We start from the raw sequence: 14,003 nt of genomic DNA, 5'->3' as shown, positions 1-14,003 counted from the left end.
AAATGCTATTGCGGTGGGCGTCGATGCAGTTGCAATTGCAGTTAATCAACTCGTTTATAACCAAAAATAGTTAGTGGATGGTTCAGTTCGTGCATGGGACAGCGATAGGAGGCCAACTCTTTTATTTTGTTGGCAACGAGCGAAAAGAAGGCGAAAACATTAATCATGCTAATGGCCCAACACCATTTGTTTGACTCGCTTCGTTCGGAAACTACAATCCAGAAAATGAGTAACAAGCTCCAACACAACATGGGTGACTGCGCCCCCACGGCGACGATGGCGAGGGAGGCGGAAAAATATTCAAAAAAGGGAAAACTATTTTGCAGGCGGCCAAGCGGCCAGCAATTCGGTGTTTGGTGTGCGGCGTTCGCCGCTTCAACGTTTTCCACATCGGCGCACAAAAATTAGCAAAGAGATCAACCTAATAAAATTGCCGCCGCATTACGAGAGCATATATACAGACAGCAGCGATAATAATACTATACAATATAAGCAGCAAGCATCCATCCATCGATGGGGCTGAAATGCAAATGCAAATCTCAGAGAGCGCAGCAAGGGAGCCACCAACAAAGCAAAAAAAAAGCAATAAATAAATTAAAAAGAGATGAAGCAAATGCTCGACATGCAAAAGTTGAAAGTAAAAGGAAAGCATTTCTCGCTGCGCGACGACTTTCCCAGAAAAATGCCAAAATGCCGGACAAAAATGCAATCAGCAAATGCTGCTGCTGCCTCCGCTGTCACTCCCCCCTCTGCCTCACCCCTCTGCAGCCAACTCTGCCTCTGCGGCTGGACGGGATTGTCTGCTCGCCTCTTGAACAGCGTGGGTGTGACCCGAGACTGTGGCGTCCAAGGCTGGCGAAAAGAGCGAGACAATGACCAGGCCTGACAAAAGCCAAATGGCTTTGAATTGTTGCCACTTTCAATGGCTGCCACATGACAGCAAAAGACAGAGAGAGAGACAGAGAGAGATAGAGGTAGACAAAGAGAGGAGCGTGCAAAATGTCTCCAAGGCGCATTCATTGTTTAAACTGCCTGACAGCTCTGTATAAATTAACAACATTTCAAGTCACAGCTAATCTCTATGCTCTATGCCTCTCCTTCTCTTCTCGCTATCTGCGCCAGCCTTTCAATTAAACAGCAGCACGTTTTTTATGCAGTTGGTAGCCTGCAGCCTCGATAAAAAATGGATTTTAACGCCAAAAAGTTTGACTGTTGCCAAAATAAAATAAATACAAAAGACCAACAAGCTGTGCAGCAATTTAATCAAACATTTTAAACACAGTAAACACTCGATACAAATACTTATGTGCTTGCAAAGCAATTGATCATTTGTCATACAATATTCATCAATTTAACTGCTATTTATATTTGCTCTATTTATCGATTAGCTACTTCAAATGTTTTTGCCAGCATCTGCAGTTGTTTGTAGCCAAGTCAAACTGTAGTTTGTGGTATCGAGGCCAAATACGAGTTGGGGGAACTGCATGTCGCGTCTCTGTCTCTGCGTCTCTTGCTGAGTGTGAGTCATGGACAATATTGCCACCAGACCGCACATTGATACAGTTTTCCGCAAAAATGAAAATTGTGAATATGCATATGCTACTCAATGATGTATGGGCTTGGCAAAGATGAAGTGCAGTCAACAATGTGGGACAGGGGGAGGGATGGGGCGTCAGCTGGACGACAGAGAACAATCCGCTGCATTCATGCAACTTTCCTTTTTGTGCAGTTCTAATTAAGCAAGTAAATTACGACAACAGGCAGGCAGTAGGCAATTTAAATGTAAATCATTGCAATTAATCATTTAATGACAATTCTGCAGAGTGGTGGAAAGTGTGGCGAGAAAAGTGAGAGAGAGTGAGAATTGTGGTAGAACGCGTTTCCTTTCACGAAACTCCAAAAGTGGCGACACAACTTTGCTGTTTAGCCATAAACTGTAAACAGATAACGCAAGCTTAAGTCTGTTTGATTAAATTTGAGCAAAATGCGCATTTAATCAGTGTCGAAAAATAATTACATGATGTCAGCTAGAAATCAAAACATTTCTCTCCGATAAATGCGACTCTGATAAGACAAATACAAAACATACACATATAAATAGTTAATGACGGGTGTTAACTATATTTTTGAGGAAAAACATTTCCTAAAGATAAAAATGAAATGAAAATACAGAAACTATAAAAAAGAATTAATACATTTTACAGAGTAACCTGGCGTTCAATATTTATCGACTAAATCTCCCGCATTCTCGCTTGTCGACAATTAAATGTTTAGCCATTTGTGGCAGCGAGAGTTTTCACTGAGCGTTGCCATAAACGCAACTGATGATAGCCCAATTTGCGATTGGCCATCTTCGAATAGGCCAACGTTTATTTATTAGAAATGCTTACAAATCAGCCACATTAGCAACGACAATTTTCTTTGTGTTTGTTGTCGCAGGCGGTTAGAAAGTGCGCGTCGACTAATATTCATAATAAACGATAGACTAGAAACAAGAAACAAGAAACGAGAGAGATATATGACTGGATAGTTGGACCAGCACTTTCCCAAGGCAAACTGAAGCGACGCGTCGGTCATTAGAAGACATCATGGTAAAAGAGATGCCGCTGTTAACTGGCATCTGGCAACAAGCAACTGGCAACGTGCAGCACAAAAAGTAGAACGAAACAACAACGAGGAAAACTGCGGCAAACAACTTGAATTTCTTTCTACAACTTTCAGAGTGTGTGTTTGTGTGTGTGGCAAGGGAAAGGAGGCAGCAGGCAGAAGGCGGCACTACCGGCTTATGCATTGCAATTTAGTCTCGATGCGTTTGCAGCCTCAAATGTAAGCAACGTGGCGTATGCGCAATGTGCATTTTGATGAGCAGCATCAGCCGCAGCAGCCACAACAACAGCCATAGCCACTGCATATGGGCCAAGACAATTACGACTGCAAATTAAGTTGTTTTCGTAGTTGTTGTTGCTTGCTTGTTGCGACTGCTGTGCGGGCGTTGGGCGGTCTAGGGGCGTGGCAAGGCAATTATGTCCAGCATTCGTGTAGAAAAAGTGAGCAGCTACATCAAGCAACCGAAGCAAACCGAAGTTGTGGGGACCATCTGCATATGAGAAAAGTGTGTGTGTGTGTGTGTTTGTGTTGGCGTAGATTGAGAAAATGTTGCTGCAGTGCGAAGGAAAAACCCGATCACCACCATGAATGCAACTTTTGCAGCTTAATGTTTTCTGCTCCAAAAAGCGCAAAGCGTCTGGAAAATAGTTTTTCTCTCGCCAAATGAAAACGAAAGGGAAAAATGTCATGGAGAAATATGCAAAAAGCAAAACAAAATTCAAAATAAATTCCAGAGTGCAAAAAAATTGCGTGTTTAATGCGCATTTGACAACGTCATCATCTCAGTCTCACCTTGAACTTTTGCCCATGCGAATTGCGACTTGAAAAGTTTCTCAATCAGAATGCTAGTTGTTCATTAATTATTGCGCATTGCAAAACAACAACAACAACTATTACAAGCAAGACTTTGGGGAGAAAACAAATTAGAAAATTTTTTGCTGCTAATCGCAGTGCTGACATTTGAAAAAGTTTGTGCTAATTGCTTGCACCAAAAGCTTGAACTTGAACTTGGATAATGGCAAGGAGATCATCGAAGGAAAAGGTAAAAGTGCAAATATCGAAAGTAGAAGAGCTGCAACTACAAGAAGTATAAGAGTGGGAGATGCTTAATACTGCACTATAGTCAACTGCAAAGTTACTGCTGCTCGTATAAGAACTGTTATACCCCCGTGACGTATAAGAGTGTTTGCATACCAGTTGTACATCTCTTATATTGCGACACAGCTGTTGCCGCTGTTAATATCAAAAGTGTATAAGATTATCTTTATAATATCCTTTGACAATAAGTCTTAATGCTCCGCACTTATTCAATATTTACGGGGTATAAAAGGCAGCAGCAGAGCATCATAAATGCAAAATACGTTGGCTTAAGTGCAGTCGATTCATTCATGAATAATACGTGTACCGTATGTTGTTAAAGCTTCACACACAGACAATCACACACACACAGACAGGCGTAAGTTAACGGGTGTTTTTAAGTATCATGTTTTTTGTTGTTGTTTTTGTTTTTGCACTCACTTTTTCGCTTCGCTCGTAGTTAGCTGGAAATTTCGGGGAACTGGAGGAGGAGGAGGCACCGAAAAATGCTGATGGCGATGCCGAATGTGGCGTTAATGGTGACGGCGACTGCGACTGCGACTGCAACGCCAACTGCAGCTGCAGCTGCGACTGCGACTGCAGCGACATTCGCTGATGATGCAGCGACGAGAGCGTTGGCGTTGACATCGACAACGATGTTGGGGTCATGATTAAATGCCGCATGCTGTTGTTTTTGTTGTTGTACTTGTCGCGTTATTATAATTGTTGTTGTTGTTATTGTCACAGATGTGTTGATTTGAACAATGCACCACTTTTTCACTCTCTTTTCGCTGTTGATTTGAAATTTCAACTCATTTCAACACAGCACAGTTACATTGTTTATTTATTTATTATGTTTTGCTGTTGTTGTAGTTTTTATTTTTTGTTTTGTTTGTTTTTGTACTTTTTGCTATTTGCTCTTTGCCTTTCATTTGATGTAAATGTCAATTGTCTTTATGGCTCTGCACATTTTGCACGCCGTCTCGCTCCCTCTCTTTCTCTTTCTCTCTATATGATGTTGAATGGGGATCATTAGCAGGTCAAAGGGGCTCAATGGGGGGTCAGACCTTCAGCAGCTTATGTTGCTGTTGCTGGACTTTGCGGATGTTTTGGTCAGGCAATGGGCCAAGTGGGTTACGTTCCAATTGCCGCAAATAATAAATAATAATAATAACATTCATAAATAACAGAATGTGCTCACAGCTCTCTCTCTCGTTCTGCCTTGATCACTAGCTATCTCGCTTTATCTTTCCATCTCTTGCTCTCTTCTAACGCAAATTGCTTTGAACTTTAACTTGTCCAACTTTAAAATGTCCAACGCTAGTCAAAAAATATTTTTAGAGTTAGAATGTGTACGTTTATTTACTCTTGCTGTTCGTTTAGTTTTCTTTCTCTCTTTAGGTACAAAAGTTATCGAATCTCCATTTATATACAAAAGTTATCAAATCTACATTTATTTATTTACTCTTGCATTTAGTTTAGCTTTCTTCGTCTCTCTCTTTGCAGTTAACTTTGCATATTGCGCTTGTTTATTTTTGTTTCTTATCTCTTATCATCTTTCGACTACCTTTTCGCTATACTTTTCACCTTATTTCGCACTTCTCTCTCCTTTGCTATCTCTTTTGTACTCTCTTATAACTAGGCTGGTTCCCTTGACGCGTCTTATCAGCGAAATTGTCGCCATAAAACAACTACAACAATTATTCGACTTTAGTTTTTCTGTATTTTTTGCTTTTCTCTTGTTTTTCCGCTTTGCTTTTGCTTTCGTTTGGTTTTGCAAGGGAAATGAAATTGAATTAATTTTGCATTGACATTCAGTGTGGCTCGATGGTGCGGTGGGCAAAGAGGGGCGGGGGGCTAAGGAGACGACTTTTGTCAACTTTTGGTTTCAATTTGTCTTGTGTTTGTTTTTTGCCATTATCTGAAGGGAACTCTTTCTTATTTTTGGTACGCTGAGCATATCAGCAATTGATAACCACCTCAACGGCAACCGCAACCGCCACCACAATTTGCCAGCTCGTGCAACAACAACAACACGCAAACACATTAAAAAGTCGTAAACATTTTAGATAAATAACGTATACGCCACCGTTGCGAGCAGAAACAAATTCATATTTCAAAGGTTAAAAACGGTGAACGAATTGAAGGTTTTTATGTTAAAACCAGCTGAGAATTCAATAAATTAAAATAAGAGGCGTCTGGTAAAGCAAGTTTATAATGAAAATATAGAAGATTTTGAATATGCATAATTAATTAAGAGATTTATTGCAGGAAACTATTGAATATGCCTATAGTTTAACTTTTAAAATTGTAAGACGACATTTATTTTAACTTATTAAGATGTTACTGGCCATTAAAATGAAACACTTTAACTTTTAATAATATTTTGAATACTAAAGTCATTTAATTTTAATATTTTATTTGCTTGAATGGCTTTTATACTTTATTTAAGATCAAATATACTTCATTGTAATATCAAATTCATTAAATTAACAACTTGATCGCAATCATTTAACTTGACTTTGTTTTAATTGTATGTCTCATATTTTTAGCAATTCGAGTAATTATATTTGTTCACTTGCATTTTCATTGCAACTTTAAATGACAGCTGTTTTTCTATTATAATGCGTTTTCCCAAGTCCCGCAATTGAGAGCAGACAGAAAAAAGCCATTTGCCCAAACTAATTTACTAAGCTAACTAACTGTCCAACTACTGTCATTCCTCTCCCACCCACACACTCTCTCTCTCTCTCTTTCTCCCTGCCTGGTTAATTATAATTGAGCTGTTGTTGTCTTTGCCTGAGTTTAATATTTCAATGTGTGATCTAATCAACTTGTCGTTTCATTTGATTAACAAGAACAGCAACACAGCAAAATCTGCTGTTGATAATTGACTCAACAAAAGGGGACCAAGAGGGAGGGTTCTCATGAGGGGGATGGGGAGGCAGCGTCACAGAATTTTTTTGCAGTCGCAGTTCACAGATTATATAACGTCATTTTGGTCATTTTGAAGTGAACAACTGAGAGAGAATCGCGGCTAATTATTTGCGAACAACACACAACACAGCAGCCAAAGCAGCGCTGCCAGCGTCTGCGTCAGCGTCAGCGCCGGCAGCGACAACGACGACCGAATTACACGCACCGAATATGTCCGAAGGCCGCAGAAAAAAACTGGCAAACTTTAATGTTTTTGTATTTGGGCAGCCAAAATTGAGTAAATCAGAAACATAAACGTCGTGCACATCGAAAAGCGGGTCGTCGCATTAACACAACAATTTCATCAACTGCAATTTTGAGCAATAAATTCTATTACGATTTTTCCATAATTTTCTTTCGGTTTTTTGCTGCGCTCGAAATGCTTGCGAAATGCAAAAATGCACGCGAAAATTGCAAAGAAACACAACAACGCACCAATACAGCTGCAGTTGCAGTTACAGTTACGGTGGGTGGTGTGATGGTGTGCGGGGGGTTTGGGGCTGGCGTCGACTACACAACACACAGCACACAGCACAGCACAGCACAGCAGAGCGCGGCGGCGAGAAAGGCGCGCACCAAGTGGAATACAAATTGTAACTAACACAGCGCAGCGACGACCAAACGGCGCAAAGCCTACGACGCAGGCAGCGGGTATAATGCTCAGAGCGGCGTCATCGCTCAGCGAGAGTGGTGGCGAAGGTAAAAGCCACTAACGGCAGCAGCAGCACAACACGATAAAGTAAAACACCAACAGCAACCACAAACAAAACAAATACAAAAACCTTTTGCAGCGGAGCTCCGCACACGGAGAGCAACAAAAACGGGAGAGCGCACGAAGATCGTGGTGACTCTCAAACTCCAAAACAAGCACACAACTCTGCTGCTGCTGGAGCGACGCGCACAGCTGACTGCTACTGCTGCAGCTGTGGTGAAGTTGCCTTTGGTGAAAAGGTCATGACGAGCTTTTGCTTTTTGCATTTGCTTTTGCATTTTGCTTTTGCTTTTACAACTGTGAGAGAAAGTATTGAACGGCACTCTCGCGCTCCCGTCTCTCTCACTCTTTCTATGTCTGGTGGTGGTCTCATTGCTACTGATTTTGTTGATTATTTAATAGCATTTCGCACAGTCTTTTTGTTATTGGCGAGGCGAGCTTTACAGCGTGGGTGCTGTGTGTCTGCGTGCATTGAACTTGACATAAAACGAACTAATTGTTGCTACTGTGTATCAGAGGCGTTGTTTTTATTATATATGATGAGTTTGGTTTTTTTGTTTCTTTTAATTGCGTGAAATTTGAGGCGCGCTAATTGTGGGTTACTTTGTATGAGCTCCGTGAGCGGCTTTTGTGGTGAAAATGTTGTAGCATGTGTGTGTGGTGAAAATATGATTTGCGTGTGCCTGCGGTTACATGTTAATGAACTTGTGGTTTGTGGGTGTTGAATGATAAGCAATTAACAATGGTAAAGGACTCGGCTAAGGTTGTGAAAGTGGGTCGTTATCGAGTTCAAGTTCTCTACTAATGACCCAGTTTTGAACTCTTCTACCAGCTGGCTATACAATAGCACATCACGACACGCACAACAATAAAATTAAAATTGAAGAAATGAAACAACGTGTGCTCAACTAAACAAACAAAACGCATTCGGATCGTGTCTGTTGTAGGCGTAAAACGTGTCGTTTTCTTCTATTCGATTGTGACAGTGTAACTTTCATTTTTGTTTTTGTATTTTCGTAAAGTTTGACGGGAACTCGCGCATTGGGAAACTGTGGAAACTGGATTGCCACAAATAGAAAATGAGAGTCGCGATCGAGTTCAATGAAACGATGAATTGAAAAAAATAATACTAACAAGCTTGCCTCTGGCAAAGGTACGCGACTAACAGACACCCTGTACTCAGACACACTAACCTAGAATAGGAAGCAAGCAGTTTAATTGCAAGCAGCGCTGAATCAGATGTTGATGCACACGATTTTGCGCTTAAAATTAGTGTGCATCGAATATGTTTGTTGCTTTTAATTTAAATAACTTACCCTGTCCATTAGCTGTTCATCATTGCGCTTGCGTCGTGCAGGTGCACGTATAATGCGACCAGCATCTGGAGCATCCATAGTATCCAAATTCCTCTGTTGTGCTTAGGATAAAAATAATGCTAGAATAAGAAAAAAGTAGAAAACAAGTTTTAAGAAAACAATATACAATTACATTATTTATTTTATAATAATTAAATAAATATATCAAAAGTTTATCATGGTTTGGCAAGCAGTTTTCTAATTACGCACACAAACTTCAGCAGTCGAGACACAAACCCTGTTGTTCAATGCACTGCTTGCTCAGTTCATAACTCAGCTAAGGTTGCTGCCATTGCTATACGTTCCACAGCGAACTCGTTTGCTGATGCGGTTGCGAGCTTGCCTAAATACAATCCACAACTGATCTTATACCGGTTTTATATTCCGCTTGAGTGCCAAGTTTTATAAGCACTAAACTTACTTAATTGAAATGATCGGATAAAAAAAGCAAGCAGTAAATTTGTACTTACTCTTTATTTCCTTATCGCTGCACTCCACATTTTGTTAGGTATATGTAAAATGATATCTTCACAATTATATTTGGCAGTTACAATTCCGTTAAGTACGATTGCTTATTCTTAATGGCAATTTACAATTAGTTGTTGTGGAAGCAATAGTTACAGTAGTCGTTCAATGGAACTCTGAAAACGAAAGAAAACATTAATTTTAGATATGTTAAAGACACTTTCGATCAATAAACTATAAACTAAAAGACAAAGCGTTTTTCAACGAGATACATTTTTAAAATTGATTAGGGCAGAAAACTCTATTGGCAACATTTTGCTGCTTCGCTTGTTCTTTATTCGACAAGACAAACTTTGCCTGCAAATGTTGCTGAATAAATTATCAAGTTCTAGCACAAAATTGCCCAGCGACAACAAAGGCGAACTTTCGCTAGTTGCATTAAACTTTAAAGCGATGACAAAGCCGAACCGAACCGAGAGACTGTCAACTAATTAAATACTTTACCACAACTTGAGCTAAAGGATCTGCTAATGATTTCCACTGTCCTTAAATACAACTGCAATTATTGATATAGCTGCTTAGCATGCAGACAGTTGACGCTGCTTAAAGACAAAAAAAAAGCAGCTACCAAAATAGGGCAAGCAGTCAGGCAGTCTGTTGACGTATGGAGACAGATACAATGGCTGTTGATAGAATTGTTACGTCAGTTGAGTGATTCACTGCGGATCGGACGACATAGAGAATGATAAGAGAGCGAGATAGAGAGACTGCAAATGCAAATCGTCGCTTATCAAAGCTCGTTACCTGTTGGCTTTGTATTCAAAAGACAAGGAAATACTCTTAATTAATGCGCAAAGCTGTAACAACACCAACAACAACTGCAAACTGTTGAAGTACAACAACAACAGCCAAAGCAAAGCAAAGCGATAAGAAGAAGCAGCAGACGAAGACAATGTCTAAACACAAATACAAAGCGAGCGCATGAATCCAAATAAGTGTGGCTGAAAAGCGTGGAAAAACTTGCCACCTGCAACTGCAACACAAACACAAAGATACACACACACATATATACATACAAACACAATCATAAGTAAAGCAACGCTCTTTTTCTTGTTTGTTTTCCTCACGTTTTTGTCTTGTGCGATTGCAGAATTTTCCTTTTGCATAACGCGCCCAAAACCAAAAGATGCCGGCGCCAAGTTGCAGAATTGAATTGCAGATGAGCTAACGAGGCTGTTGGCGAGGGCGAGAGAAAACCCTCTTTCCTTTTCCCTTTCCCGGTCTTTTTCTTTCTCTCTCTCAAGGCGGAGAAGAGCCATCTCTAGGTGTGGAAAACTGTGTTTGCGATTGCACAAAAAGGAAAACAGTCAAAAATTTGAATTATAACACCTGTGTCTACCGCTGCTGCGCAAAAAGATAAAAGTTGTTCAACTACAACAAAGAAATACCCTGGAAAAGTGACAGAATAGGGATTGAGTAATCGACCGAGTAATACTCTGTAATACAATCATAACGAAAGTGATGATGGATTTGTTGCAAACTCAAACCGAACACAACAGCGCGATGATCATTAAAAGTCTTTAAAAATTGTGCAGCAAAGTCGTTAAGATACTTTTTGGGGTCAGTTCTCGGTAATGAAGACATTTCGCAAGCGTCGACGACGACGACAACGATTAAGCATTCATTTGTTATTAGCATGCATTAAGATGAGCATGAGATACTTAAATTCAAAGATGCATGCCGATATTGCAAACCTTTTCACACGACACACGTGCCCCGGCTTGGGGCAGATTATTGAACTGCGCCTCTTGCTACGAGTATTTGGCAAAGTTCAAATGCCTTTTTGCTTAATGCGACCCACTAAAAAAATAACAGCACAAACGACACGTCCACTACAAAAGGCAGCTCAACAGAGAGATGCCACATCGAGGCGGAGACTGAGATTGTAAAGCAAGAAAGGGGTGTGAAGGGCAATGAAAGGGGGGAGGAGACGCCGAGGCCAGACACAGACTCAGACAAAAGCACAAGCCAACAATTTGGGTCAATTGGCTTGCTGGAAAGAATGAGCGAAAAAAAACACGAAAAAAAACTTGTTCTCAACGCTTGCTGACAATAATAACCGCAAGATACAAGAATGAAGAATCAGATAGAGCAGCCATTATAATGGCAACGATAAGGCCCGAAAGAGTAAAAAGTAAACTCAATAAAGCACCATGATATATCGTTGTATATAAAGACATGTCAGCAGATTATAAACATCAATAAAAAATGAAACAGTTTATGCCAGAAAAGTTTAGACCACAACAAAAAGTAAGTAAACCAGAAGTTGCAATTTATTTAGTCAATTTCAGCAGCTTCTTTATGGAACGAGCAAGTGGCATTGGCCCCTAGAAAAAAAAGTAAACTCAACTGCGACAGTCTTGAGTTATTGTGACTGTTGTCAATAAGTTGCACTTATTTATGGCTGTGTCAATAAAATAAGTTATCTAAATGATAATGTCGACAGCTGTAGCGAATTGCGATAAACAATTACGTTTTCTACAGTTTGCAATAATTGCCAACAACTTCTTAGGTCAGCGGAGTTGATAAGAAGAAGCTCAGCTAGATAGCCTACTTTGCTTAAATTTATAATCGATCGATGAACTTTAGGTTTTAGCACATAGATGATATCATTTCCAAGTTTACTAATTAAAGTCCACGCTGATCTCAATGATTTTGATATATGTTATTGCTTAATTTCCAAGAAAAGATCCAACTAATATCATATCTTATCGTGGCATAATTTTATTCAGCTATTTCTAGCCATGTTTGGCAAAGAATCGATCGATATTGATCTAGATGATATCATATCGCAATCGTTGTTATTTAGTTACCATCTAAATTTCTATTCGCTCAGTCGATTAATTTCAAGAAATGTTTGGCCAAAAACCAACTTTGACCATATCTATCTTTTATAGGCAATGCTTGGTTGACGTTTCCCAATTTATTTTCGTTTTCGTGAATTTAATAAATATTTGCGGATCGTGTGAGGTGAGGCATGAGCTGCTTGGAGTGTGAATTCATCACGATGACAAAACGGTTTCCAAGGGCAACAACCGCAATGTTATTGTTGTTTTATGACAAACTTTTGCTTACTTTTTTGTTGTGTTTTTTTTTGTTTTGCAAAGTTTTCGCTGCGACTGCGAAAGTTGCGCTAGAGCCCGAGGGGGAAGTCGGCACAATTCACGGATCATTTGGCAGAGCAGCATTAAAAATTGCCTATGAAACGCAATAATTTAACTATGGGGTAGAGAAAAACGATGTGGAGGAAGTCGAGAAGGAGGCAGAAGAAGGAGGAGGAGGCTCTTGACTTGGGTTGTGGAACTACGCGAGAATGCAAATCGAGTTCAATGAATTTGTGTGTCAACAGTTTGCCATTTTTGACTTTAATTAACGCAATCGATGAACCCAAAAGAAGCAAAATTTAAATTATATTGCATATGCATAAATGCTGTATTAAATGAAGTGGAAACTTAAAATTACCATACAGTTGCATGGACTCGCCTCTTATGCTTATCTTAAGACGAGCTACGTGGAGAGAGGAGTGAAGAGGCATGAGGGCAGAAGAGGAGTCTCACTTTGCTATGTTAACGCTCCAAACGTTACACTAATGATTTTTCTCAAGCGATCGAAATCGCTATGGGAAGAACGATTTACACAACGCAACAAAAAATAAAATTTACACTGCATTTGGAGTGAGTAATTTAAAGGGAATAAAATATATTTGAAATATTTAATAAGCTAACAGTACAAATTAAATGTACAGAAATAATTCTGACTGAATATGTTTTTACAGCATATATAATTGACGCTATGGAAACTTAAGGGATTCTTGATTATGTTCCTCTTTGTCTTCAATTAAAGTGGAACACACAAAATGTCACTCTTAATCTCTGTTAATCTCTTTCTACTCGCCTCACTTTGGTATCTTTACATTGTATCTTTGTAATTAATTTGAAAGCTCGCAAAAGTAATTTATGGCTGCGTGAACTTGTTGGTCAGTGTAATTAAAGAAAGGCAAGCAATAATAAAAGAAAACGCCCCCAACAAACAGCAGCCACAGCAACAGCAACAACTTTGACTGGACTTGGACGAGGCGGGCAAATTCAAATGCCATGCAAAAATGCAATCAAAAAGCGCCTCAAAGAAGGCGGCGTGAAATGAAAGACGCTTGCGACAGCAACCATAAGGGAAGGGATTGAGGCAGGGGTGAAGGGGGTTGCACGATTTTGGCGCCTCAAGTGTTAATAAAATGTTTGCAGTTAAGTTACCGTAACACATGCGGATATTTGGCAGAGAAAAGAAGGAGACAGAGCGAGAGCGATAGAGAGAGAGAGAGAGGTGGAAGCGGCAGCAACACATTTGCGGCAACATTTGCAAACTCAATGCGAAATGAATTGCAACCAAATGTTGCAAGATTATTGCATTTATTTTCAATGATTGGCAATATGCTATAGCTTCGAGCAGCATCCAAGACACACACATACACTTACACACTCTTGCTCATATGCACACACAGACAGCACGCCAAGTGGGGCAGACAAACGGGCAGGGCAACCTGCAACGCTGCAGTGGCAAGCCGTAGACGCAACATGCAACATGCTACAAAAACAGAGCAATGGAATTTGCATGATATGTTTGCCATATGCAAATACTTGCAATACACTGACAGAATTAAAGCGGAATGCGAGTTATGATTGGATTTTTAAGCCAGATATTTAAGAAACTTAATGCCAGATATTTACTCAGAAAGTATAACAAAGCTTTTAACA

The 14,003-nt window shown here is 39.8% G+C and overlaps 2 protein-coding genes across 12 annotated transcripts in view; one reads left to right on the top strand and one right to left on the bottom strand.

Moving 5' to 3' along the window:
- LOC117564678 (neuropeptide-like 4) overlaps positions 1-1,560 on the top strand; it is a 99,146-nt gene extending 97,586 nt beyond the window's left edge. Inside the window, exon 3 of the mRNA XM_052002759.1 lies at positions 1,551-1,560. The gene's annotated coding sequence lies outside the window, so the exon portion shown is untranslated. The remainder of the gene's footprint in view (positions 1-1,550) is intronic.
- Positions 1-9,368, bottom strand: part of LOC117565759 (mitogen-activated protein kinase-binding protein 1) — a 36,009-nt gene extending 26,641 nt beyond the window's left edge. For 3 of the 11 annotated variants that reach the window (XM_052002750.1, XM_052002752.1, XM_034245025.2), the window contains exons 1-2: positions 9,198-9,368; positions 8,689-8,807 (exon numbers count right to left, since the gene is read on the bottom strand). In XM_052002750.1, the coding sequence (XP_051858710.1) occupies positions 8,689-8,766 (78 nt within the window). In that variant the 5' untranslated portion in view covers positions 8,767-8,807; positions 9,198-9,368. Of the gene's footprint in view, positions 1-4,125; positions 4,693-7,095; positions 7,223-8,688; positions 8,808-9,197 lie in introns of those variants that run through there. The other 8 variants (XM_034245015.2, XM_052002748.1, XM_052002749.1 and 5 more) reach the window with 8 other exon arrangements.
- Positions 9,369-14,003: the final 4,635 nt, after the last annotated feature.

This window comes from Drosophila albomicans, chromosome 2L (genome assembly GCF_009650485.2).
Source record: "Drosophila albomicans strain 15112-1751.03 chromosome 2L, ASM965048v2, whole genome shotgun sequence".
NCBI lineage: Eukaryota > Metazoa > Arthropoda > Insecta > Diptera > Drosophilidae > Drosophila > Drosophila albomicans.
The sequence above is the reverse complement of the archived record's forward strand: the minus strand, read 5'-3'. Positions and strand labels throughout refer to the sequence as shown.